The sequence below is a fragment of the Camelina sativa genome, chromosome 19 (assembly GCF_030686135.1).
Source record: "Camelina sativa cultivar CO46 ecotype springtype chromosome 19, ASM3068613v1".
In the NCBI taxonomy this organism is placed as follows: domain Eukaryota; kingdom Viridiplantae; phylum Streptophyta; class Magnoliopsida; order Brassicales; family Brassicaceae; genus Camelina; species Camelina sativa.
The window spans coordinates 14,251,577-14,274,029 of NC_141898.1; the positions used below are offsets into that span (position 1 = coordinate 14,251,577).

Genomic DNA, 22,453 nt, shown 5'->3' on the forward strand with positions numbered 1-22,453 from the left:
TGCAAATTTGCGGATGTGGGGACAGTGCTGGTGTTTTGAGCGAATTGGCCAAGGATACGGTTTTCAATCGCTTGATTTGTTTTCCTTTCAGGGGTGGACCTTTACGGGTTCTCTAAGATTTGGGTATTTGGGGAAGCGATCTGAGAGGGCTTTGATGGGATTTGGGATCAGTTCTCGCTGGTTATTTTGGTTAATTGTTGAGGATACGAATTGGAAAGTCGTATCTTATTGGTTAGGGATGGATCCTCTGTCCTTCCTTGGATGTTTCTTGCAGATTCGGGAGATTGGGCAGATGTTTTTTTCCTAATTTGGTTGATCTGGTTTGTTGGCTTTACTGGTCTGGCAAATTCTATAAAACGGGTTTGGGTGTTGTGGTGGAGAGACATCTTTTGCTTATCTCTCTTTGTTGGCATTTAAATTTGGGTAACGATGTCACAAGCGGGGCTTTTGGGGAAGGGTTTGTCGGGTCAGAAGGAGAATGAAGCAAGACCGAGGGGCAGAGTTGAGATCTCTTATTTTGACAACTCTGCGCTTATTGCTGGCTATTTGAAGACGGTTGTTGGGAGGTGTTTCAACCCACAAATGCAAGACATGAAAGCGTTGTTGATCATGTTTCCGCGCATTTGGCAGGTAGAAGGGAAAGTGGCTGGTGCTGATCTAGGTTCTAGTAAATTCCAGTTCGACTTTGATGAGGAAGCGGACATCAATGAGGTTTTGTCAATGGAGCCGTTTCACTTTGATTCCTGGATGGTGTCTATGGTGCGGTGGACTCCAGTGGTGGATCTTTTTTATCCATCATCGCTGCAGTTCTGGGTCAGGGTGTTTGACGTTCCTATCCAGTTTTGGGCAGAGCCCACTTTCCGCGACATTGGATCAGACTTGGGGGTGGTTGAAGCGGTTGATATTGACCATGGTCGGGTGCAGGTTACGATTGATGGTCGTAAGCCTATCTATTTTGAACTTGATATTGAGTTTTTTGATGGAGAAGTTACAATTGTCAAGCTTGACTATGAGAAACTCAATGGGTGGTGTAAGAAATGTTTTAGTCTGTGTCATGATGAAACTGTCTGCCCAGTAGCTAAAGGTGTGGCTCAAGGTGGTTCGATGGTTAGGGTGGATCAGCCTGACAAAGCTCAATTTATGAGTTATAAGGGTGCGGTCATGGCTGAGGGGAGGAAAAATACGGGTCAGGCTGGGTCGTCCAGAGGCAATAATGGACACCAGTTTGGTGGTTCATGGTCTCGGTCTGAGCATGGCAGGGGACACTTGTCGCGGCAGAAGGGTTTCTCCAAAGGAGCCTCCAGTTCGGGTACGCAAGACCAGAGAGGGAGGAATGGGCTAGTTCGGGGTCAGCCTCGTCAATGACAGGGTTCTACGTTGCCATTGATTTCGGAGGAGGTAAGGGGGACAGCTTTTAAGCAAAGAAAGCATCGACAGGTCAGGAAATCACTCTTCCAGGAGTCGGAAATGGCGGCGGTAGCCATGGATCAGGATGCTCAGGTTTCTGGTCCTTTTTGAGGAGGGTCAGGTTCTCGTGGAGGAGGGTCAGATTCTCGATGACACAGAAGTTTGTGAGAGGTCTGCTGGACCCACTCTTGGGACGGGTGAATTTGCTGAGGCAATGGGGGGACTTCCTTTGGCCTCGTTTGAAGCGGAGATGGATCAGGATGATCACTCTGTTCTTGGCTCGCAAGATGGAATGGGGAGGGAATTTTGGTGGAGGAGAATGTTTCCCAGTCTTCAGCAGTTTCGGCACTAGTAGGATTGACTGGAAACTCGGTGGCATCGGACACTTATGGTGCGGTTATGCAGGATCCAGATATTGTTAGTGGGGATAGTAAGGTGGACAAGATTGTTGAAAATGTTGATGGGGAGAATGTTGGTGAGCCAGGGGATGGTTCTGGTTTGGTGGAGGCATCAAGTGATCAGTCTCTTGAAGAGAACGATGATGCAAAGATGACAAGTGACAAAGTGGAGGGTGATCAGCAGGCTGCATCGGAACTTCCAAAGTGGAGTTAGGGGACAAAGGGAAGAAGGGAAAGGGGGCTTTGGTGCTTATAGGGATTTCAACTAAAAGAGGAACGCTAATCTGCTTCTGTCTCCACGAAGACGTCCCCCGTCAAATGGACAGGAGTCTGGCGCAAGCGGTGTTACTCTAAGGACCCAGGAAGGGGTGAAAGGCGGTTATGGTGGAGTTAAGCCACCAAAACCAAATATTAGTAAATGAATATTCTAAGTTGGAATTGTCAAGGTCTAGGTAATAAGACCACCATTGGACATCTCAGAGATTTATGGAAGAATCATAGGCCATATTTTTTTATTTCTTATGGAAACAAAACAATCTTTTTCTCATTTGGAACAATTTGTAGGCCATTTTGGCTATAAAAATTTTAAAACAGTGGAACCGGTTGGTTGTAGTGGAGGTTTGGCTTTATTCTATAATAAAGATGATTTTAATGTTTCAATTTTATTGGCAACCAACAGAATAATTGATATAGAAGCGGTACTCAATGGCAAAGTTTTTAATATCACCTTTGTCTATGGAGACCCAGTTCCTAAAAACCGTGATATGGTCTGGGAAAGGTTATTACGGATAAGCACTTTAAGATCAACATCTTGGCTGGTTGTTGGAGATTTTAATGAGTTAACAGGGAATCATGAAAAACGAGGGGGTAAACTTAGGCATGCGACTTCTTTCCGTTCTTTTAATGGAATGATTCAGGATTTCGGTTTTTTGGAGTTTCCATATCTTGGAGACTACTTGTCATGGAGGGACTGGCGGGATAAGAAACTGATTTGGTGTCAGTTGGATCGGGGTCTAGGTAATGAAGAGTGGCACGATCAGTTCCCGGATACGGTGACAGAATATTTGCCTATGATCGCCTCAGATCATAAACCTCTGGTGGTTAGTATTGGGGCTAAACGACTGCGTGGGGGTCGGTGTTTTATGTTTGATATGCGTTGGATTGGTAAACCGGTTTTAATGGGGGCTATTTCCGCGGGCTGGAGGGCTGATTGCGTTCAGGATTCCCAAGATTTGGTCACCAAAATAGGGAACTGCAGACGCGCAATCTCTCAGTGGCGGAAGGCACATGTTCCTTATGGGAGGGAGACGATAGAGGATCTTAAACGACAGCTGGAGGTGGCTCAGGTGGATGATTCGGTTGGTCCGGAGGTGCTTGCGGACTTAACCTCCAGATTGCGAGAGGCGTACAGGGATGAAGAGATTTATTGGTACCTAAAAAATCGGAACCGGTGGATGCGGATGGGGGACAAAAATACAAAGTATTTTCATGCGCAAACAAAGCAGCGGAGAGCTCAGAATTGAATTGTTGGTCTGTATGACAGAAATAATGTTTGGTCTACAAAGGATGATGATATTTGCAACACTGGTGTATCTTATTTCGAGGACCTGTTTACTTCGATCTCTCCAGATTCTTTTGAGGAGGCGTTAAGTGAGGTTGATGGGGTAATAACGGAAGAGATCAATGAGCGTTTAACAGCTCCAGTGACAGAGGCGGAGGTTCGTAAGGTCTTGTTTATGATGCATCCGGATAAGGCTCTAGGACCGGATGGTATGACCGCTTTGTTTTTTCAGAAGGCTTGAGGGGGTTTTTGATAGGAGTTTAAATAAAACTCACATCTGTCTTATTCCAAAGGTGGCAAAGCCGACCCGGATGGCGGAATTACGCCTGATTAGTCTATGTAATGTGAGGTATAAGATCATTTCCAATATCTTGTGCCAACGGTTAAAATTGGTGTTACAAATCTTGTCTCGGAGACTCAGTCTGCTTTTGTGCCAGGTCGACTGATCTCGGATAACATTTTGATTGATCAAGAGATGTTTCATGGCCTAAGGACAAACCCGTCTTGTAAGGGGAAGTTTATGGCAATTAAAACAGACATGAGTAATGCATATGATAGGGTCGAGTGGGGTTTCGTTGATGCTTTGCTACGTAAAATGGGTTTTTCGGATAAATGGGTTTCCTGGATTTTGTTTTGTGTTTCTTCGGTTGAGTACAAGGTCCTGTTGAATGGTCAACCTAATGGTTTGATTGTTCCTAAGCGAGGATTGCGTCAGGGTGATCCTTTATCTCCCTATCTGTTTATTCTATGTACAAAAGTCCTCATTGCCAATATTCGGAAGGCAGAGAGGGAAAAAAGGATAACAGGGATCAAGGTGGCTACTAAATGTCCAGCAATCACGCATTTATTGTTTGCGGATGATAGTCTTTTTTCTGTAGGGTCATTAAGGATCAATGTGGGTTATTTTAGATATCTTAAAGCAATATGAGGCGGTCTCAGGGCAACAAATAAATTTCGATAAGTCTTCCATTCAATTTGGACACAAGGTAGATGAGGTCGTTAAGCGTGAGGTGCAGGAGGTGTTGGGTATATCGAAGTTGGGTGGGATGGGTTCGTATTTAGGGATACCGGAGAGTTTGGGAGGGTCTAAGACGAAAGTTTTCTCCTTTGTTCGGGATCGTTTACAGAGCCGTACAAATGGTTGGACAGCGAAGCAACTGTCCAGAGGAGGGAAAGAGGTTATGATAAAGTTTGTCGCCACTGCGGTACCGACCTTTGTCATGTCCTGTTTCCGACTACCAAAAACAGTCACATCCAAACTAACTAGTGCGGTGGCAAATTTTTGGTGGAGTTCGGGGCAGTCTGGGGGGATGCATTGGTTAGCCTGGGAGAAGTTATGTGGGAGCAAGCAGTTGGGGGGTTTGGGTTTTAGGAATGTGGATGATTTTAACACTGCCTTATTGGCAAAACAGTTGTGGCGACTGATCGAGGCACTTGATTCCCTTTTTGCACGGATTTTTAAGGGCATGTATTATAGGAACTCAAATCCTATGGATCCCATTCGTTCTTATTCTCCATCCTATGGGTGGCGGAGTATTGTTTCAGCTATATCTTTGGTAAACAAAGGACTTATTATACGGGTTGTCTCTGGTGATTCCATCTCTATATGGACTGACCCATGGATACTAGCTCAATCCCCAAGACCAGCTGTGAGTAAGGGACCTTTTCAGGACCCTTCTTTGAAAATTTCACATCTTATCGATCGCCAAACTAATTCTTGGTGGTTAGATATGCTCCTTGAGCATTTTCCCCCGGAGGAGGCTGTTTTAATCAGGGCTTTACCTTTGGGTTGTCCTCAGATGGTTGACTCATTGGGTTGGCACTTTACAAAATCTGGAAAGTATTCGGTTAAATCAGGGTATGATACGGAACGTTCGGCAAAACAGAGGTCTCTTGTACCTCGCTTTGGGCCGGACATTACTCCGCTTCTAGCGGGTGTTTGGCGGGTGGCGTGTCCACCAAAGATAAAGCATTTCATGTGGCAAGTCTTATCCGGGTGTATCTCGGTTTCGGCGAACTTGAGGAGGCAAGGCATTGCTTGTGATTCAGGTTGTGCATGTTGTGGGGAAGATGAGGAAACGGTAAATCATGCTATTTTCCGGTGTCCGCCAGCTCGACAGGTTTGGGCGTTAGCTCAGGTGCCGGTCGGTCAGATTTCTTTCCCTACAGCTTCTCTGTATGCAAATGTGGATCATTTTTTGGGTTCTGCTAATCCGGGTGCTCAGGTTGCGGTTTTTCCTGGGATTATGTGGTATATTTGGAAGGCGCGAAATGCTCGTGTATTTGAGAATGTTATAGATAAGCCCGAGAATGTTGTTAGGATAGCGGTAGGGGAGTCTTCCACATGGTTACAGGCTCATACAGAGGATGAGGTGGAGGAAGTATCGTCGTTTCCTTGCGCCAATAATAATAGAGGGATAGGGCGAGTAGGGTCGCTGCCTACTGTTTTTTCGGGTTATAGGTGTTTTGTTGATGGATCGTGGAAAATGGGGGACGCTTTCGCGGGTGCAGGTTGGGTGTGTTCAGCCGCTACGGATGGTTCGACGATAAAAGGAGCCACCAATTTCCGTTAGAGTCTTTCCCCTTTGCATGCAGAAGTAGAAACTTTTGTTTGGACTTTGCGTTGCATGATTGGACATGATTTTCGAGAAGTGGCTTTCTATACAGATTGCTCAGACTTGGTGAAGATAGTGTCTTCCCCTCAAGACTGGCCGGCTTTCAAACCTATCTAGACGATATAAAGATGAACAGGGAGGAGTTTTCTTTTTTCGCGGGTGCATGTTGTGCGTATCAGCGCAACATGTTTTGTCTGTAAATTTTGTACGGCGGTGTATTCAGGCCCTTGCCGCTAAAGCAAAAGCATCGCACCACCGTTTTTATAAAACATCTCAGATCTCTTTCTCTCTCTTTCTCTTTCTCTTATCTTGTGAAAACAATGGCCGAACCTACGGATGCTATTACGGTGAAGAACAACGAACCACCGGAAGAAGAAGAAATCTCCGATCAATTTCTCTGCTGCGTTTGCCTGTAAGCTCGTTTTCTATTTTCAACCCCTTCTTCTTCTTCTTCTTCTTCTTTATCAATCTTTCTGGTTCGCCTCTTTAAAAAAATCCCCCTAATTTTGTGAATCATTAGGTTAATTTGTTGGGGGTGAAATTAGAGTATAAAAAAAATAAAAAAATAATCTCCGTTGTTCTGAGTCTGACGATATCGAGATTGGATTTTAAGATTTTGGAGCTCCTTAATCTCGTCTTTATCGTAAATCATATAGCTTATTTCGTTTAAATTCATGGATTGAAGAATCTGTTTGTTTATGGTCATTTACGTTTGTTGAGAAGACGACTCTAATGCATAAGAGATTGTGTTGTTGCTTCTTTCTTGGTGCAGGGAACTTCTTTACAAACCAGTTGTGTTATGTAAGTTGTTGACTAAGTCATAAGTCTCATTTTCTCCAATTGTGTTATGTAAGTTTGACTTGGTTTCTAATGCTTATTTTGGATGGTAATGATAGCTTGTGGTCATCTATCATGTTTCTGGTGTGTACATAAGTCCATGAATGGCTTCCGCGAGTCTCATTGTCCGATTTGTAGGGATCCGTATGTTCACTTTCCTTCTGTGTGCCAGAAGCTTCATTTCCTGTTAAAGAAGATATACCCACTCGCGCATAAGAAGAGAGAAGAACAAGTTTTAAGTGAGTCCTTCGCTTATATTTTTAAAGTTCGTACTCGGTCAGAAGTTTTGATTTGATTGTATGCAAGTGTCGTTTTTTATGTGTCAGTTTTGTTGATTATATATGTGTTTATATTTTCAGAGGAAGAACAAGAACAAGATTGTTATTCTCCGCAGATTGATGTTGTTTTGGATAAGGCAAATGCTAATGATGAGTCTGGATGTAGCGGAGATTCTCTAAATGTCTCTGGTGAGTGTACTACACTTGAGATCAATCTTTCTGCTGAATTTTACTTTTGCTTTTTATTAAACTGCTTTACACTTACAATTTTGGGTATTTAGATAAACAAAAGGTGGAAGAGTGCTCAAATGCAATGAATATATGTGACAGTCCCTGTATCCCCAGCAATCAAAAACCCACCGATGCACAAAGTCTTAATGCTCGTGAGAATGACTTACTCAAGAATAACAGTGCCAGTAAGCAAACTTCAAAAGATGATTTGCTCTGTTCAGCGTGTAAGGAGCTGCTCGTGCGACCCGTAGTTCTCAATTGTGGGCATGGTATTATCTTCTTACTTGTTTGCTTGTGATAAATATTTTAAATTTCTGCTGCTTGAGAGTATCACCTTCAAATTTTCTTATGTGCTAATTTCTTGTCTAATCCTCTTTGCAGTGTATTGCGAAGGATGTGTAGTAGATATGGCTGAAGAAAGCGAAAAGATCAAATGTCATGAGTGTAATGTTTGTGACCCTAGAGGATTTCCAAAAGTTTGTTTGATTCTTGAACAGCTTTTGGTAGAAAACTTTCCTGATGAATACAATTCAAGGAGAAGTGGTGGGATTCAGAAAACTCTTGCCCATAATAGCAAAGGAAGTAAGTCCTTACATCTATGCCTTGAATCAATTTGTAGTTAATCGATGCATGCCATCTGCTTGTGCTCTCACACCTTATTTCTTGTTATTACATTAGAATATGTAAGACCTATGTGGACCACAAAGACTCATAGTTTGTACTCATTTTCACTTCATATTTATATTATCAGAACTATCTCAAGGAAGGCCCATCCTTATCAAACGATAACAATAGTGATATTCCTTGGTTGGCAAACCCTGGATCTAATGTTCACATCGGAGCTGGTTGTGATTCTTGCGGAGTAAGTGCATATTGTTATCTAAACCGTTTTTTTAGTAGTAGAAATAAGATTAACGTGTAATGTGTGACATTGGTGTGCAGGTGTTTCCAATCATAGGGGATAGATACAGATGCAAAGACTGCAAGGAGGAAATTGGGTATGACCTTTGCAAAGAGTGTTACGAGACTCCTTTGAAAGTTCCAGGGAGATTTAACCAGCAACACACTCCAGATCACAGGCTTGATCTGCAGGAGGCTCCTCGGCTGGCGAGGGATCCTCAGTGGGCGGATGTTCCTCAGCTTATGATCACTATCAATTCTATTGCCTATATTCTCGGACCTTCGCTTAACTCATTGGAAGGGGTGGATACAGATGAGGGCGAGGAAGGGCCACCTGGTTCTTCTAATGAGTCATCAAGCACAGAATGAATTTGTGTTTGCGTTTGTTATTAATATTTATTGTATATTGTCTATGGTTTTTAACATTTTAAACGAAGCTTATTTCTTACGAGCGTAAAAAGAAAACAAACAACATAAAAAAGAAAACTTTTTGTTGCAAGTTTTGTTATTATATATGTTGGTGTTTGTGTGTATATTATGCAAAAAAAAAGAAAAAAAAAAACAAAATTATACTCTTTCTGTTTCAAAATATAAGATGTTTTAGAAAAGTTTTTTGTTTCACACTATAGAATGTTTTCAAGTTTCTACGCAACTTTTAGATTAGTTTAGTATTTTATATTATGCAGTATTGTTTTTAATTGATTGAATTTGTTAAAAGTAAAGAGTTTTTAATCGATGTGCTTTAGTTAAAACATCCTATATTTTGGAATGGAAAGAGTATGATTTAAAAGTGTACTATATTCTATTAAAATTTATTTGTCATGTATTGATTGGCCTATGCTACTATACAAGCTTTGTATAGATTTGCTTGAAGTTTTTTTTGCTAAATATTAGTAACTGGATCAAGGGGGTTACACCCATCAGAGTGAAAGATTCTCTCCTCTGAGTGCGTGTGAGGCAGCTACGATGTGATTGGTCCGAGTGTGTGTGGGACTCAGAACTGATCTTCCGACGGAACTCGTTTCTCGCGTTCTGTCTTTTTTTTTTAAAGTAGAAAAGAAAAAGGAAAAAAAAAATTTAGTACGCGCGTGTTGTGGTAACAGTTTTTTTTTTTTGGCGCCCTGAAAAAAAGGGCGGGAGGACGTGAAGAGTGTTTATTGCAGATCCTTTATTTTATTTTTATTTTTGGCTTCTTTTTTTTTCACTGATTTTTGGGGATTCTGTAGCTTCGAGATCTGAGCTGTTTCATGATTGCCGTGAGTCATCGCACGTGTGCCTTCGATCGTTTTACGGTTAAATTAGTTTACCAAGCTGTTTCCTGAAAATATTGTTGAGGTTTTTTTAAAAAAAATGTTGTGGTCTTCAAACTGTTAATTGTGTCTTCATATTTTGGATGAACTAAGATTTGTAATAAGATTTATGAGTATATAGTATTTGTCATGCGTGCCATTGGAAGCGTATAAAAATCATGATTTGTATGAGAATCATGACCCTTTTACTGTTTTACATGCATCTTCGATAACAAAATTACAGAAACAAATCATGACACTTACTGCAAGTTTTTGAGGATTTTAATGCAATTCATTTTTGAGGATTTTAATGCAATTCATCTTTCTTACCCATAATGAACTTTTTTGTAATCCTTGCCTATAATGAATAAACCTCTCAATCTTTGTATATATAAAAAAGCACGGGGCGTTGGGAGTCTCTCTACTCAGTACTCACCACTCACCATTCACCACTCACCTTGTTGTTTCAACTTTCACGGGTTACGGTATGATATAGTGCTGTATGTATGTAATGTAATATGTCTCACGTAACGGTAGGATGAATTATCACATCACGATTCATGTTTCAAAAACAATTACTCCTAAAAAAAAAACAATTACTCCACAAAGCGAATTTGTGGTTGCCAAAGTAATTCCACAAAATAAAAAATGTAGAAAACCATATGGACTTTTATATTTAAATACATTTTATATACTATAGAAACTGTAGCTTTTGGTAAAACAAAATTTACCCCGCATAGTATGATTGAACTATGGTTCAAGTTTTGTCGATTAAAAAATGTAGTCAAAACTAGTTTTTGACGTATTACCAACAAATCAACATTTTTTGAAGAAACAACCAATAAAAAATATAATGTTGAATTTAACATTACAAAGATAACGGCTGTAAGATGATATATCACTGTAGAAGCAAAACCATTGGAGTATTAAAGAGAATAGGATCACGATCGGAATCCAATGCTAATAAATCCAAAGCACATAGATATATAAGCAGTGATCAACCCAATAGCGTTGATTTATAAGACACATGTTTAACTCAAGCAAACAAATTACCGTCAAATGTATATCTGTATACAATTAATGTGTACGTTTTTGTCAAATGTGATGAATTTTAATAGAATGGTTGACTCTTTTTTTTTCTTTCTTTTAAAACAATAACCTGCCCGAGATCACGACGTTTGAAAGTCTTCTTTTGTTTTTGATTGTTTGTACAAGTTTAACGTTGTTGACTTGTGTGTACTAAATTAATAAAACAATGAAAATGAATGTTAAATGCAATGCCTTTTTTTTTTTTATCTTAAACCCAAAACATATTTGATTATTCATATAACACAATGGAAATGGCTTTTACATTTCACTTTTTGGTGTGGAATTCGTTGTCTAAACCTTAGGTTTAAACATGGATGGTCTACCAAAACAATTAATATAAGCTTATGATCTTTGTTCCATAAGAACTTGTTACACTTTCGGCACCCTTTTAATTATATTTGCAGCACCAACCACTCATATATCATACATAATACGCCTTTTTAAATAAATAAATGAATACTTTATACTTTTCAAAAATAAAAAAGTTGAGAAAAGAAATTAATTGTGTTGAGAAATCAAACTCAGGACTCCTAAAATGGTTCATATTTAATTTTCAACTAGAGTTTTAATCTTTATACATAGAATAAAATCATAAATACGGGAATTACTATACAAAATTCAGTTCCAATTAAATAAATTTTAGTTATTATTTTTACAATCAATTTTACACACAAAAAAACCTTACAAAATTTAGGTTTTTTTTTTTTTTTTTTTTTTTTTTTTTTTTTTTACTGTAACCACAACATGGTGACTAGCTAACATGGCCAAGGCCAACCACTTGAAGCTAATCACCCATTTTGTTTTATTTTATTTTAATTATTTTTGTTTGTTTCAATATTTGATTTAAAAGAAATAAAATATTTCCATCGTCCTTTTTAGTTTTCACTTTTTTTTTTTTTTTTTTTTTTCAGATAAAAAAGTCACTCCATTCTTCTTCTTCATTGTTTCCCTCCTCTCTCTCTCTCGCTCTCGAGTCTCTCGACCGGAAGATTCAGTAAATCACCTTCCCGGAGATGGGAAAATACATCAAGAAATCAAAAATCGCCGGAGACCTTTCCGTTAAAGATATCTCTCACCCAACCACTCTAGGTTTCCGTACCAGATCCGCCGCCAAAAACCTCCCCCTCCACCGTCTCCGTTCTCATTCCGACAAAGCAGAGTCCTTAAACTACCTCCAGCCCCGGAGCCGTCGTTTAGTGAAGCTTCCATTACTCTCCAGTACCAAGAAACAACAACGGCTTATAAGTGTCGGTCATGAATGTCAAAAGAGAAACTCTAGGGCTAAAAATGTCCCGGCGGAGAAAAAGACGGTGGCTCTGGTGACGACGGAGACGGAAGAAGATTGTGGTGATAACGAGAATACTTCTAGGGCAGATAGAGCTTTTGATTTGGAATCTGGAAACAGGTAACTTTAAAAAAACTCTGTTTCTCATTGTAAAGCTCAATTATATATGAAACAGAGATAGATGACCAGTTGAGTTTTGGTTCTTCATAGGAGCATTGTTAGAGACTCAGAAGCTATACGAAGTGAGATTGAAGACTTCTTTGCATACGCAGAGCAGCAACAACACAGACTCTTCATTCAAAAGTAGTTTCTTGATTCTCTTCTTTCTTGAATTGAGTTTTAGAGTTTGGTCTGATTTTGAGGAGTTGTGGTTTTGTTTTGCAGGTACAACTTTGACATTGTCTCGGACAATCCATTGCCTGGGCGTTACGAATGGGTCAAAGTGATGCCATGAAATGGAGTCGTTTTGGATGTAAAGTTAAGTGCTTTAGGAGACATCTGTGTTGGAACAGAGGCGGTGAAGATTGCACACAGACTAACTGTGGGTTTTTTTTTAGGGTTGGTGTATAACTTGTTAGTCAAGAATAATGTAATGTTAATCTCTCTCATTTTGCAACTAAATAAAGTCTAATTTTACTGGATTAAGTCATACTTCAGTGCAAAGTTACTTGAATCAGTATTTGTAAATCTATCCTTTGTTCTTTAGCTACTACGTACTTACAATGAAGGTCTGAGTTTGTGGTTCTCCATCAGTGTTACTTTACAAGTCATAAACTTTGGCTTCAAGTTGCAAAAGAAGCTAACTCCTCTGAGCAAAAACCTTAGTCGCAGGTTTTATCTCTATCTTCTTTATTGATACTTTACTCTCATTGGCCTTTTCACATGTGGGTAATTGTACCAATCCCTCTGTCACACAGACACAGGTTGCAGTAAAATGCTTCGTTTAGATTTCAACTCTCTCTCTCTCTCTCTCTTCTTTATTGCCACTGCACTCACTGTCTCGCTTTCCGGAATTATTTCTTCAAAAGTCTAAGTTACCACCTTTCATGCTAAAGATTAGGTTTCTTGGTTTATGTAAATATTTTCACCTCTTTGGATCTTTAGCTCATCGGACGAATCAAAACATTTAATAATGATGTCTATTGTAATTGATACAAAGGGTTTAAGACGACTGTGTTATGTCTGATACTAAATTCATATGATCATTTACACCTGTGAAGAATCAAAACCGTCTTGGTTTTGTCACCTTTTAAACACATGAACAATATTTACTGATCAAGCCTTGTTTCAACTCCGATGGTTCAGCATTTTGGTTTGGATAATTTGTGAGCAAAACTGCAAAAGCGAGTCATAGGATGGTTAGAATGATTTCATACTCGTTGATAATAGTTGTCTTTAGCAAATACGTAGCCTGTAATATTACAGTACCTGTCATGTTCTCTTTCAAACTTCACCAAACAAGCTTCACGGAGTTGCAGGTCCTGTACCCAACCTTTGCTTCGTTTCTGACATTTCAACTTCATATACACCCTTGGTTTCAGAAGTTTTACAGTCTTCCATGGCCATCCTCATTATGTTAGCCTGTTGGATTGCTAGCACCTCATATCTGCAAAATAATATCCAAATCCCAATCATATTTCCATGAACATAACCATTTGCATGTCCTATGTTCAATAGGCATCTCTTTGTTCCAAGCTAAAAACCCATATCCCGCTACCTCTATGTTAAAGTGGAATCATACACAGATCAACACAGTAAGGTACATTTAAGTTAAACGATATAACACTTACTAAGGGCATACACATGGAACCATCTCAAAAGAAATTTTGGCATAAGAAAGTAGTACTTACTTTGCCACAAGCTTCCTCACAAGCAGGAAATATATCCTCCAAAACTGATGTTCCTTTAAAACTCGCGGGCATAACTTGAATCTCAGCTGTGAGAGTTCCTGTAAATGCCAAAATCAATCTTGTCGATAGCAGCTTCGAAAATACTCTATAAGATCCAATTCAACGAAATATTCATAATCAACCAAATTCAATTCTACCAACAAGTAAAAACAAAATCATCTTGGACTGTAAAATATGAGCATTGTTACCAATTTCACTAACGTGAGCCTAACCAGATTACAAGCAATTCAGGAAGATAGTAGCTTCAAATGAACTATAAGATTCAACACATAAAATCTAATTCAAGTGATATCACTAGGCCAAGAGCCCTAAAAAGATTCAATCCATTTTTCCTGATTGACCAAACCCAAAGCTACAAGCAACTCAATAACACAGCAGCTTAGTAATAGGCTCTATAAGAATCATCAACCCACAAACCCTGATTTAAATCTCGCTAAAATGGCACCGTTGGCTCCAAAAAGCTAATCACCAATCTTCTGAAATCTCTATAGCTAATTAATTCCATTCATTAAGGTCGATCACCAAAAAAAAAGAATCAAAATTTAAGAAAAAAAACCTTCGATTTCGATAACACAAGAACCGCATGTTTCTCCTGCCAATCAGACAAATCCTTCTTCACATTAGCAGATGAACTCATTCCATTATCTTCATCTCCCAAAGTATCCACAGACGCTTCTTCTTCTTCTTCTTCTTCATCTGCTTCAGGAATTGCAACCCAAACTACTAAACTTAACTTCATAAACCAGAAAAAACTGAAAAACACTAACCAAATTGAGATCCAAAATTCGTAATTACCTTCAAGAGAGAAGTCCTTAAACGTATCAATGGTGAAGGATCTGACATGATCGATTAACTCATCAGTTACTCCCAAAAACTCATCTTTACCTTCTTCTTTAACATTCGATCCATTCACCAAGTTATTCCCATCTGACGATTTAGTCTTCTCTCTTAAAAAACTCCGTCGAATCCTCGAAGCTATATTCATTGCTGGATCCTCTGAAGAAGAAGAAGAAGAAGAAGAAAATCTCCAATGCCTTGAGCAAAAAAAACTGAGTTTTTAAATTTTTTAATTTAGAGTTTTTATTGGGCCTGGGCCTAAAAAAGGCCCAATAAATTAGGGTTTAGAGAAGCTGAAACCCTAATTTCGCCATCGTATATAAATCCGCCGTTGAAGTAAAAGCCGAGACCTTTGCGAAGAGCGGAAGCTAAGGTAAGAAGCAAATCGAAGCCGAGAAGAAATGGTGTCTGGGTCAGGGATATGCTCCAAGCGTGTCGTGGTTGATGCACGTCACCACATGTGTGGTCGTCTTGCTTCGATCACAGCTAAGGAACTGCTCAATGGACAGAGTGTCGTGGTCGTCCGATGTGAGGAGATTTGTTTGTCTGGTGGTTTGGTCCGTCAGAAGATGAAGTACATGAGGTTTCTTAGGAAACGCATGAACACTAAGCCTTCTCATGGTCCTATTCATTTCCGTGCTCCGTCCAAGATCTTCTGGCGTACCGTTCGTGGGTTTGTAACCTTATCTCATAGTCTTTTTATAATGTGAATATTGATAATGAAGATCTGAATTAGAGTTTGTTTGTTATGATCCAGATTATGATGTTTTGTGTAGCTTGTTAGAGTTTGTATCAATGGATTGATTTGTGTTTAGGTTTGCTGGTTACTATGTTTTACTTGATTATGATGAATTGGTCAGGTTTTGATCTGTGTTTGTGTATGTTTGGAAACGTAATGGAGATTTTGAAATGTGGTCATTAACAGGATGATTCCACACAAGACCAAGCGTGGTGCTGCTGCTCTTGCCCGTTTGAAGGTTTTTGAGGGAGTCCCACCTCCTTATGACAAGGTCAAGAGAATGGTCATCCCCGATGCTCTCAAGTAAGAAATCTTGAATCTTTTTTTTTTGTATGAGTTATGTTAGATGACTGTCCAATGTGTTTTGGGCTATCTACTGATTTTGTTTTTTTCCTTTGTTCTTGATTAGGGTTTTGAGGCTTCAAGCTGGCCACAAGTACTGCTTGTTGGGCCGTCTCTCTTCTGAGGTTGGCTGGAACCATTATGATACCATTAAGGTTTGTTCGCTTCTTCTGTCTGATTATACCTTCCTTTAACATCTAATGAGTTTACTTGAACTAGTATTGTGTATTGAGATCATTAATTCAAATATTTTGGGGTGTTTTGATCAGTTGCAAAACCGGTTATAGTTTAGGGATTGTTTTGCTATGGAAACTGCAGTTGCTTTGTTTTGAATGCTAAAGTTGAAAATATGTACACAGAATAAGATGGTCTGGTGAATCTTGCTGATGTTTGAATGCAAAACTTAGGATCTATCATTTTAGTTATGAGGGTTCATCTTACTGGATCTGAAGTAGAAACTGGTAATTTACGTTATCTACCTATGTTTAATGGTTGTACAGGAGCTTGAGACAAAAAGAAAGGAGAGGTCACAAGCTGTGTATGAGCGCAAGAAGCAGCTCACCAAGCTCAGGGCTAAGGCTGAGAAGGTTGCAGAAGAGAAACTCGGATCCCAGCTTGATGTCCTTACATCAATTAAGTACTGAGAGTCGTCAGTCAGCATCTATCTTTTGGTGGTGGTTTAAGCCTTTTCTTGGAACTCGTTTTCGTTTATTTCGTTTTGATAGTATTATGGTAGACATATTTTGGATGTGTAAACGTTTTGGTTATTTTGGTTGTTTTATACAATTTCTTATGGTTAATCTTTGTATTTTTTTTCTTAATCATTGCTGAATCCTTCGAAGCTTTCAGAATAGAATTAAATTACAAATTGAGAAAAAGATAACAATACGTTGTATGCTTGATTGGCTTGGGAAGAACAGTTTGATAAGAATAGACGAATTGGGTGTATGATCAAATTGGCCTAGGCTCTGTTAATAGGGCTAGACTCTGGTTGTTTCTGAGTAATACGACGGGGAGTAATGTTTTCAGTGGCGGACAGATGAGTAACTCGCATAGGGACCTTTCTTTGGGAAAGTAACAACAATTGAAACATCTGCTCTCTAGGCCAAGGAGCCAAAGGAGGAACCTGTCCGAGGAAGATCTCGCATCTAATTAGTTAGTTGGTGAGCCATTTGTACCCCTAGCTTTCGTTTGTGTCCGTGTGAAAGCATGCGAAAGCATAGTTCTTTCACCCTACAACTTCCTAGTATTATATGTGACCATACCTCTTCAACATAAACAGTATTTTTTCGGTTCATTTGTTGGTTGCATCAATAATGCAAATCAACCTAATTTGAAGTTTTCTAAATATTTTTGAAGATACCACAATTTAATTTTAGGGTATGTAAGTGTTAGAAAAGAAAATATCTCTCTAACTTAACTTACCATGAAAGATAATACCAACAATTTCTTCTTAACTCTAATCTTCTAACATTTATCATTTTCACCTAGATAATTAAGTAAATTATTTACATCAATCCTATTATGATAGCCAATATGATAAATTAAGAAAATTCTATATAAATGTGTATCATAAAATAAGTATTTTATTTTGGTAATATAAAATTTTCAAAATTATGAAAATAAAAAAAATCTTTTCATAAGTTATTATTTTATTAATTTATCAATTAATTAAAACTTTTATAAATTAATAAAATTTTATGGTCCCAACCTTATTAATTTTTAGAGGTTTTACTGTATTTTATTAGTCCTAATAAGGAAAGCAAAAGTCCACAAGAAAGCCAAATTGAAAACTGAGACTTAGAAATTAAAAATAGAAATTTCCTATGAACGAGAGATACCTAGGAAAAATACGGAAGACTAAAATGACAAAGACTGAACTATGAGCCGAAATCAAATCTTATAGATAAAAACTAATCATTATCTAATATTAGTATAAATTCCTCATTACTAGTTAAAAGCTTAATTAAAATTAGTGTAATCGCCATCACCAAAAACCAAAAAAAAACAAGTTTTTATTCTTTCATATGCAAAGGCCATGAATATATCAACTCACGTGGTCTACCTGTCCCTCTCCCTTTTTTGGAACCTAAAGTTAGCTACGTGGCACTTCCTCACTTCCGTATTAAAATAGTAAAAATACCAGCGTCGGCACTTAACACGTGTCAAATTATTACTGGATATGACTTGGAATAAAACTATTCTGTCGGTGGACCTACCAAGAAAAATAAAACAAAATCACATAACCGAACTTAACAATCACTGTTAAAAATTGAAAATTACGGTTAGTTTTAGCTTTTCGCCTACGCGTACCGTAACCACCGCTTACTACAACAACCAAACGGACGTTTAATCTCGCCGTTAATTGTAGGTAACTTTATTTTTTTAACAATCTTTGACTAGCCGTAACGTTTAATTACTTACTCCAAATCTCGACGCATTGACTCAAAACATAAATGTTGACTGATAAAAAAAAATCTCCGGTTTAATCCGGTTTACTATTCGGTTTCCGTTTCTTCTCCAACTAAAGCAAGCTATAAAAATGGCGAATATAACCATCACGAAGCTTTCTCTCCTCTCTTCTTCGTCTTCTTCGTCTCTGCATTTAATGTTGGTTTGAATACGACGCTTCGTCTTCAACTTTCTCCAAGCTACGTTCCGAGGAAAGCTTTATACGTATATGTATATAAAAGATTTGACTTTGTAATCTGATTGAGACGTTTTTGTTTCGAGAGAGAGAGAGAGAGAGAAAGAGAGCTTTTTTAATTTTTTGGTTTTTGTTTACCTAAATCGGGGAAATTTAAAGAGAAAGTTCTGATTTTTTAGATACTCCGCGATTTCGTGAGATCGCTTATTAGGTACGAAAAGAACTTGAATAAGAAAGACATATAATTTGAAATCATTTCTGGGGTTTTCGTTGGTTCTGGATCTTTAAATTGGGTGTTGATGGATAAAAGGATCCGTTTTTATTTGTTGAATCTAGTTTCTGGGTTTTCACATTTGTGTTTTTTTTTTTTTTTCCAATTCTCTTTTCAGATTACAGAGGTTTATACGTTAATACAAATGCCAGGTAAAATTCAGATTTTGTTTTGCTAAATCTTTGATTCATTTTGATTTGGTTGTTTTGATTGCTTCTGTTGTTGTTTCTTTTAGCTTTAGGTGAGATACTTTTGGTTCCAGAAACTGATAAAGGAAAGAGTGAAGACGTTGTTGAGGTTTCAGAGGATGAGAAGATCACAAGAACTCGTTCTAGATCTTTGAAGAAGAAAGCAATCAAAGCTTCGAGTAAATTGACACATAGTTTAAGGAAAAGAGGGAAGCGTGTTGCTGATCAGTATGCACCTATTGTGATTGAGGATGTGAGGGATGAAGAAGAGGAGAAAGCAGTTAATGTGTTTAGAATAGCTTTGGTTTCTCTTGATTTGCTTCCATCTCGTCACGATGATTATCATACAATGTTGAGGTAATAGGAGATACTAGAGGATCATGTTTAGATATCTCAGGATTCAGTTAAGTATGTTGATTTGTGGTGATCAGTTTTTAAGGTTTGATGTTTCAGATTCTTGAAGGCGAGGAGATTTGATATTGATAAAGCTGTTCAGATGTGGGAAGAAATGCTAAAGTGGAGGAAAGAGAATGGAGTTGATACTATAATGCAGGTTAAGGATAAGAACCTTCCTTTGAGTTGGTAAAGATATTGTTGTTTTATGAGTGCTGCAAAACCTTTTCAAAACTGAGAATTATTTTTTTCTAAGAATCTTTCCACATGGGTTTTTGCTGTTTTCCTAACTGGCAATGATGACTTATTCCCTTCAGGATTTTGTTTATGATGAGTACGAAGAAGTACAACAGTACTATCCACATGGTTACCATGGTGTAGATAGAGAAGGCCGGCCTGTCTACATTGAACGGCTTGGTAAAATTGACCCCGGAAAGCTAATGAAGGTTACCACATTGGAGCGTTTCTTGAGATATCATGTACAGGGTTTTGAAAAGACTTTTTCTGAGAAGTTTCCAGCCTGCTCGATCGCAGCAAAGAGGCACATAAATTCTTCCACAACCATAATAGATGTGCATGGAGTGGTTGGTACCTCTATATATTCCTTTCTCAACATTCTGTTTCAGTGCTACCAGAATTTCTCTGTCACGTTCTGTGTTCTTAAATGGTTCTTTTGATGCAGAGCTGGATAAGCTTTAGAAAATTAGCTCAGGACCTTGTAATGCGAATGCAGAAAATTGATGGTGACAACTATCCTGAGGTGGGTGTATGAAATGAAAGCTATTTGAATGGCAACCTATACACTTTTTGACCATTGAAGAACACTTACATTGGTTTTGGTTCATTGAAGACAGACATTGAATCAGATGTACATTATTAATGCTGGAAGCGGATTCAAGCTTATATGGAACACAGTGAAAGGCTTTCTCGACCCTAAAACTACTTCTAAGATACATGTATTACATCTTCCACTTATATAAGCCTTATACCGGACTTTTCAGATGTTTCAACTTGACCAACAATTTACATTGGTTACTGCGCAGGTTTTGGGAAACAAATTTCGCAGTCACCTTCTTGAGATTATAGATCCAAGGTCAGAATTCCTACTTTATCTGTGGCAATTAAATATAATCCAGTTTGGCTTTGTTGTTTGGAGGCTTATAAAGTTAGACTCTGTTATTTTCTTTACACAGTGAGCTTCCCGAGTTTCTGGGAGGAAGTTGTTTGTGTGTAAATGAGGGTGGGTGTATGCGATTCAACAAGGGGCCTTGGAATGACCCGGAGATAATGAAAGTATGATCCTTTCAGCTCAACTTTTTCTCTTCTAGATAATGTTCTCTCTTGAAAAGCATTATCTAATAAAATCTATGTATTGCATCATACTTGTAGTTGGTGCGTTCGAGAGATGCAATGTACAAAACAAAAGAACAAGGGCTCTTGGAGAATGGAGAAGTAGCTAAATTATTTGCTTTGCGGGTGAGTATTAGTTCTAGTCAAGTTGTAGCAGTGATTGACTTCTGTTACTTTCTGTATTAATATCACCTTTTCATTTCCTGCAGCACCATGTAAACACAGAAATATCGTCACCTGATGGAGGTCAAGCTAGGGAGAGAGAATCGCATTCTGAACATGTTAGTTTAGTATACAACGTAGTCTGTTGGTGCTCTTTTGTATGGTCATTGTGTAATATTGTCAATGAAAGGTTAACTCGTATTCTTATGTTTCCAGGACAAACGTGCTCAGTTGAGCAATCAAGCTGAAGCAGTTGGTGTTGGGAGAATGGAAGAGTCTGATTCAACAGGTAGGTGAAAGCCACTCTGTGTGCTCATGTCATTATCTATTTGAGATAAGATTCTACTAATCTGTACAACACTTTCCTGCAGATCAATTACCCAGTAATCTGACAGTAGAAAGTAACTCTCTTCAGAAGGTTGCAAGTTTGTTGGCTCGTTTTATCCTCCAACTTCTTGGCAGTCTATGTCTCATGTTCCGGATTTTGGGACGACTTGTAAATAAGCAACCAGAGAACCAATTGAGACCGGAGGTAAGGGTTTCGGTCCCGCAGCAACATGTTCCTCCTCCTCAGGTGCAAGGAAGAGAGTCTGTTCATCCATGTTGGCTGAGGTTGCAAAATTTGGAGACCATGGTCACAGTTTTGTGTGATAAACCCTCAAGCATTCCTCAGGAGAAAGAAGATATACTTCGTGATTCATTAGACCGCATCAAATCCATTGAGCAAGATTTACAGAAGACAAAAAAGGTAAACTATAGACTCATCCTCTGATTTGTTTGAGGATCTATATGTCTCCAGGCATTAGACTTAAGTTAGGATTTAATGTTGTGACAGGCACTCTTTTTGACCGCTTCAAAACAAATTGAACTCGCTGAGTGTTTGGAAAACTTGAAAGAGAGCAGCTCAACGGTAAGGGCTTAGTCTTCTCTTATGTGAACGCCTGTGATCGAACTCTGTGTGCATCAATATGAAACATTCTCTTCTTTGCTCAACGCAGGGAATGCGTTCGTGCTGGCCAAGACATTGCAGAAACTTCCAAGCTGAAAACTGACTTGCAGAATAAATTTATCTTTGAATCTCATATCCAAAGTCTCTGCATAGCTATTACTTCACCCTCTTAACTACTATTACAGGTGAGAAATATCACTCTCATCTCTTGTGTTTGTTTTGCTCAGTTAGACTTCTTATCCTTTATTGGTTTTGGTTTTGTCAGATGGTATATATATTAAAGGCAAAATGGTACATGAAGTGAAACTGAAGAGAGAGAGCTTACAATTGTTTATTTACTAGTTTCTTTAGGTTAGAAAACAGAGGCATTAGTGAACTTATTTGGGATTTTAGTTTTTTTACCCATAACGATTCTATTGCACATCATTGTTGTATAGTATAATATAATCCAATAGTTGTGGGGAATTAAAAAAACAAAAAAACAGATGATTTTACAGTATGTATTGTGTATTTCTTTCTACTGACAATCACAATTTACAAATACAATTACATTTTATGGTCAAGTAAAGATAAAAAGAGCAGAAATGAAATTTGGTAGAGTAGTTAATCTGGTCTACCAAACCGCTAGCGTAAGCCTCAAGTAACAAACCCTTATTAATGACAAGACGATTCTGGAGCAGATCTTGCAAGAAAAGTTCCAAGGAGTTTTGGGACTCCAATAAAAGCAAAACTTCAAGGAAATGAACGTGTTGCAGAGTGCATAACTTCAAATGAT

At 38.4% G+C, this 22,453-nt stretch overlaps 6 protein-coding genes across 12 annotated transcripts; 5 read left to right on the plus strand and 1 right to left on the minus strand.

Moving 5' to 3' along the window:
• Positions 1-1,467: 1,467 nt before the first annotated feature.
• Positions 1,468-5,939, plus strand: LOC147920564 (uncharacterized). Its single transcript, XM_087501140.1, has 7 exons — positions 1,468-1,500; positions 1,813-2,014; positions 2,400-3,255; positions 3,349-3,575; positions 3,723-4,240; positions 4,353-4,571; positions 4,779-5,939. Exons 1-7 carry the CDS (start codon positions 1,468-1,470, stop codon positions 5,937-5,939), a joined length of 3,216 nt encoding a protein of 1,071 aa, XP_087357266.1.
• A 116-nt stretch (positions 5,940-6,055) lies between these two features.
• LOC104766409 (E3 ubiquitin-protein ligase PRT1-like) lies at positions 6,056-8,726 on the plus strand. 2 transcript variants are annotated; one of them, XR_015590432.1, is made up of 8 exons: positions 6,056-6,393; positions 6,754-6,782; positions 6,878-7,057; positions 7,178-7,285; positions 7,378-7,596; positions 7,709-7,909; positions 8,079-8,189; positions 8,270-8,726. XR_015590432.1 is itself a non-coding variant. In XM_087500403.1 (8 exons), the coding sequence occupies exons 1-8, from the start codon at positions 6,302-6,304 to the stop codon at positions 8,594-8,596; spliced, it is 1,275 nt and encodes a 424-aa protein (XP_087356529.1). In that variant the 5' UTR covers positions 6,137-6,301; the 3' UTR covers positions 8,597-8,726. The 2 variants fall into 2 exon arrangements, 1 of the variants encoding a protein (XP_087356529.1); XM_087500403.1 differs by having other exon boundaries at positions 6,137-6,393; positions 8,071-8,189.
• Positions 8,727-11,473: 2,747 nt separating this feature from the next.
• On the plus strand, positions 11,474-12,535 carry LOC104766410 (cyclin-dependent kinase inhibitor 5). The gene is made up of 3 exons (XM_010490291.3): positions 11,474-12,010; positions 12,101-12,193; positions 12,275-12,535. Exons 1-3 carry the CDS (start codon positions 11,619-11,621, stop codon positions 12,342-12,344), a joined length of 555 nt encoding a protein of 184 aa, XP_010488593.1. The 5' UTR covers positions 11,474-11,618; the 3' UTR covers positions 12,345-12,535.
• A 460-nt stretch (positions 12,536-12,995) lies between these two features.
• LOC104766411 (uncharacterized) lies at positions 12,996-14,976 on the minus strand. 2 transcript variants are annotated; one of them, XM_010490293.2, is made up of 5 exons: positions 14,596-14,976; positions 14,357-14,496; positions 13,741-13,838; positions 13,319-13,496; positions 12,996-13,225 (listed from the first exon to the last, which is right to left on the minus strand). In XM_010490293.2, exons 1-4 carry the CDS (start codon positions 14,783-14,785, stop codon positions 13,355-13,357), a joined length of 570 nt encoding a protein of 189 aa, XP_010488595.1. In that variant the 5' UTR covers positions 14,786-14,976; the 3' UTR covers positions 12,996-13,225; positions 13,319-13,354. The 2 variants fall into 2 exon arrangements, with proteins under 2 accessions (XP_010488595.1, XP_087358347.1); XM_087502221.1 differs by having other exon boundaries at positions 14,357-14,490; positions 14,596-14,834.
• LOC104766412 (large ribosomal subunit protein uL13y) lies at positions 14,919-16,539 on the plus strand. Its single transcript, XM_010490294.3, has 4 exons — positions 14,919-15,310; positions 15,563-15,679; positions 15,786-15,873; positions 16,219-16,539. Exons 1-4 carry the CDS (start codon positions 15,039-15,041, stop codon positions 16,360-16,362), a joined length of 621 nt encoding a protein of 206 aa, XP_010488596.1. The 5' UTR covers positions 14,919-15,038; the 3' UTR covers positions 16,363-16,539.
• Positions 16,540-18,262: 1,723 nt separating this feature from the next.
• On the plus strand, positions 18,263-22,254 carry LOC104766413 (phosphatidylinositol/phosphatidylcholine transfer protein SFH9). 5 transcript variants are annotated; one of them, XM_010490295.3, is made up of 16 exons: positions 18,263-18,576; positions 18,755-18,788; positions 18,872-19,181; positions 19,278-19,377; positions 19,535-19,801; positions 19,900-19,977; positions 20,072-20,173; positions 20,261-20,310; positions 20,411-20,510; positions 20,607-20,693; positions 20,777-20,848; positions 20,946-21,018; positions 21,101-21,477; positions 21,565-21,639; positions 21,728-21,863; positions 21,944-22,254. In XM_010490295.3, the coding sequence occupies exons 2-15, from the start codon at positions 18,782-18,784 to the stop codon at positions 21,779-21,781; spliced, it is 1,752 nt and encodes a 583-aa protein (XP_010488597.2). In that variant the 5' UTR covers positions 18,263-18,576; positions 18,755-18,781; the 3' UTR covers positions 21,782-21,863; positions 21,944-22,254. The 5 variants fall into 5 exon arrangements, with proteins under 5 accessions (XP_010488597.2, XP_087358346.1, XP_010488599.2 ...); XM_087502220.1 differs by having other exon boundaries at positions 18,266-18,576; positions 20,068-20,173; XM_010490297.2 differs by having other exon boundaries at positions 18,292-18,400.
• The last annotated feature ends 199 nt before the right edge of the window (positions 22,255-22,453 follow it).

Bases quoted from the DNA above. Each gene is read 5' to 3' on its own strand.
- LOC104766413 (XM_087502219.1), top strand. From the start codon at position 18,665: ATGGATAAAAGGATCCGTTTTTATTTGTTGAATCTAGTTTCTGGGTTT. The intron at 20,311-20,410 runs GTCAGAATTCCT...TTCTTTACACAG, and splicing joins CTTGAGATTATAGATCCAAG to TGAGCTTCCCGAGTTTCTGG. The intron at 21,640-21,727 runs GTAAGGGCTTAG...TGCTCAACGCAG, and splicing joins TGAAAGAGAGCAGCTCAACG to GGAATGCGTTCGTGCTGGCC.
- LOC147920564 (XM_087501140.1), top strand. From the start codon at position 1,468: ATGGCGGCGGTAGCCATGGATCAGGATGCTCAG. The intron at 3,256-3,348 runs GTGGATGCGGAT...TCTGTATGACAG, and splicing joins TACCTAAAAAATCGGAACCG to AAATAATGTTTGGTCTACAA. The intron at 4,241-4,352 runs GTAGGGTCATTA...TTTGGACACAAG, and splicing joins CGGATGATAGTCTTTTTTCT to GTAGATGAGGTCGTTAAGCG.
- LOC104766411 (XM_010490293.2), bottom strand. From the start codon at position 14,785: ATGAATATAGCTTCGAGGATTCGACGGAGTTTTTTAAGAGAGAAGACT. The intron at 14,497-14,595 runs GTAATTACGAAT...TTCCTGAAGCAG, and splicing joins TAAGGACTTCTCTCTTGAAG to ATGAAGAAGAAGAAGAAGAA. The intron at 13,497-13,740 runs GTAAGTACTACT...ATTATTTTGCAG, and splicing joins GTGAGGAAGCTTGTGGCAAA to ATATGAGGTGCTAGCAATCC.
- LOC104766409 (XM_087500403.1), top strand. From the start codon at position 6,302: ATGGCCGAACCTACGGATGCTATTACGGTGAAGAACAACGAACCACCG. The intron at 6,783-6,877 runs GTAAGTTGTTGA...TGGTAATGATAG, and splicing joins TTACAAACCAGTTGTGTTAT to CTTGTGGTCATCTATCATGT. The intron at 7,286-7,377 runs GTGAGTGTACTA...TTGGGTATTTAG, and splicing joins AGATTCTCTAAATGTCTCTG to ATAAACAAAAGGTGGAAGAG.
- LOC104766410 (XM_010490291.3), top strand. From the start codon at position 11,619: ATGGGAAAATACATCAAGAAATCAAAAATCGCCGGAGACCTTTCCGTT. The intron at 12,011-12,100 runs GTAACTTTAAAA...GGTTCTTCATAG, and splicing joins GATTTGGAATCTGGAAACAG to GAGCATTGTTAGAGACTCAG. The intron at 12,194-12,274 runs GTAGTTTCTTGA...TTTGTTTTGCAG, and splicing joins CACAGACTCTTCATTCAAAA to GTACAACTTTGACATTGTCT.
- LOC104766412 (XM_010490294.3), top strand. From the start codon at position 15,039: ATGGTGTCTGGGTCAGGGATATGCTCCAAGCGTGTCGTGGTTGATGCA. The intron at 15,311-15,562 runs GTTTGTAACCTT...GGTCATTAACAG, and splicing joins TTCTGGCGTACCGTTCGTGG to GATGATTCCACACAAGACCA. The intron at 15,874-16,218 runs GTTTGTTCGCTT...ATGGTTGTACAG, and splicing joins ACCATTATGATACCATTAAG to GAGCTTGAGACAAAAAGAAA.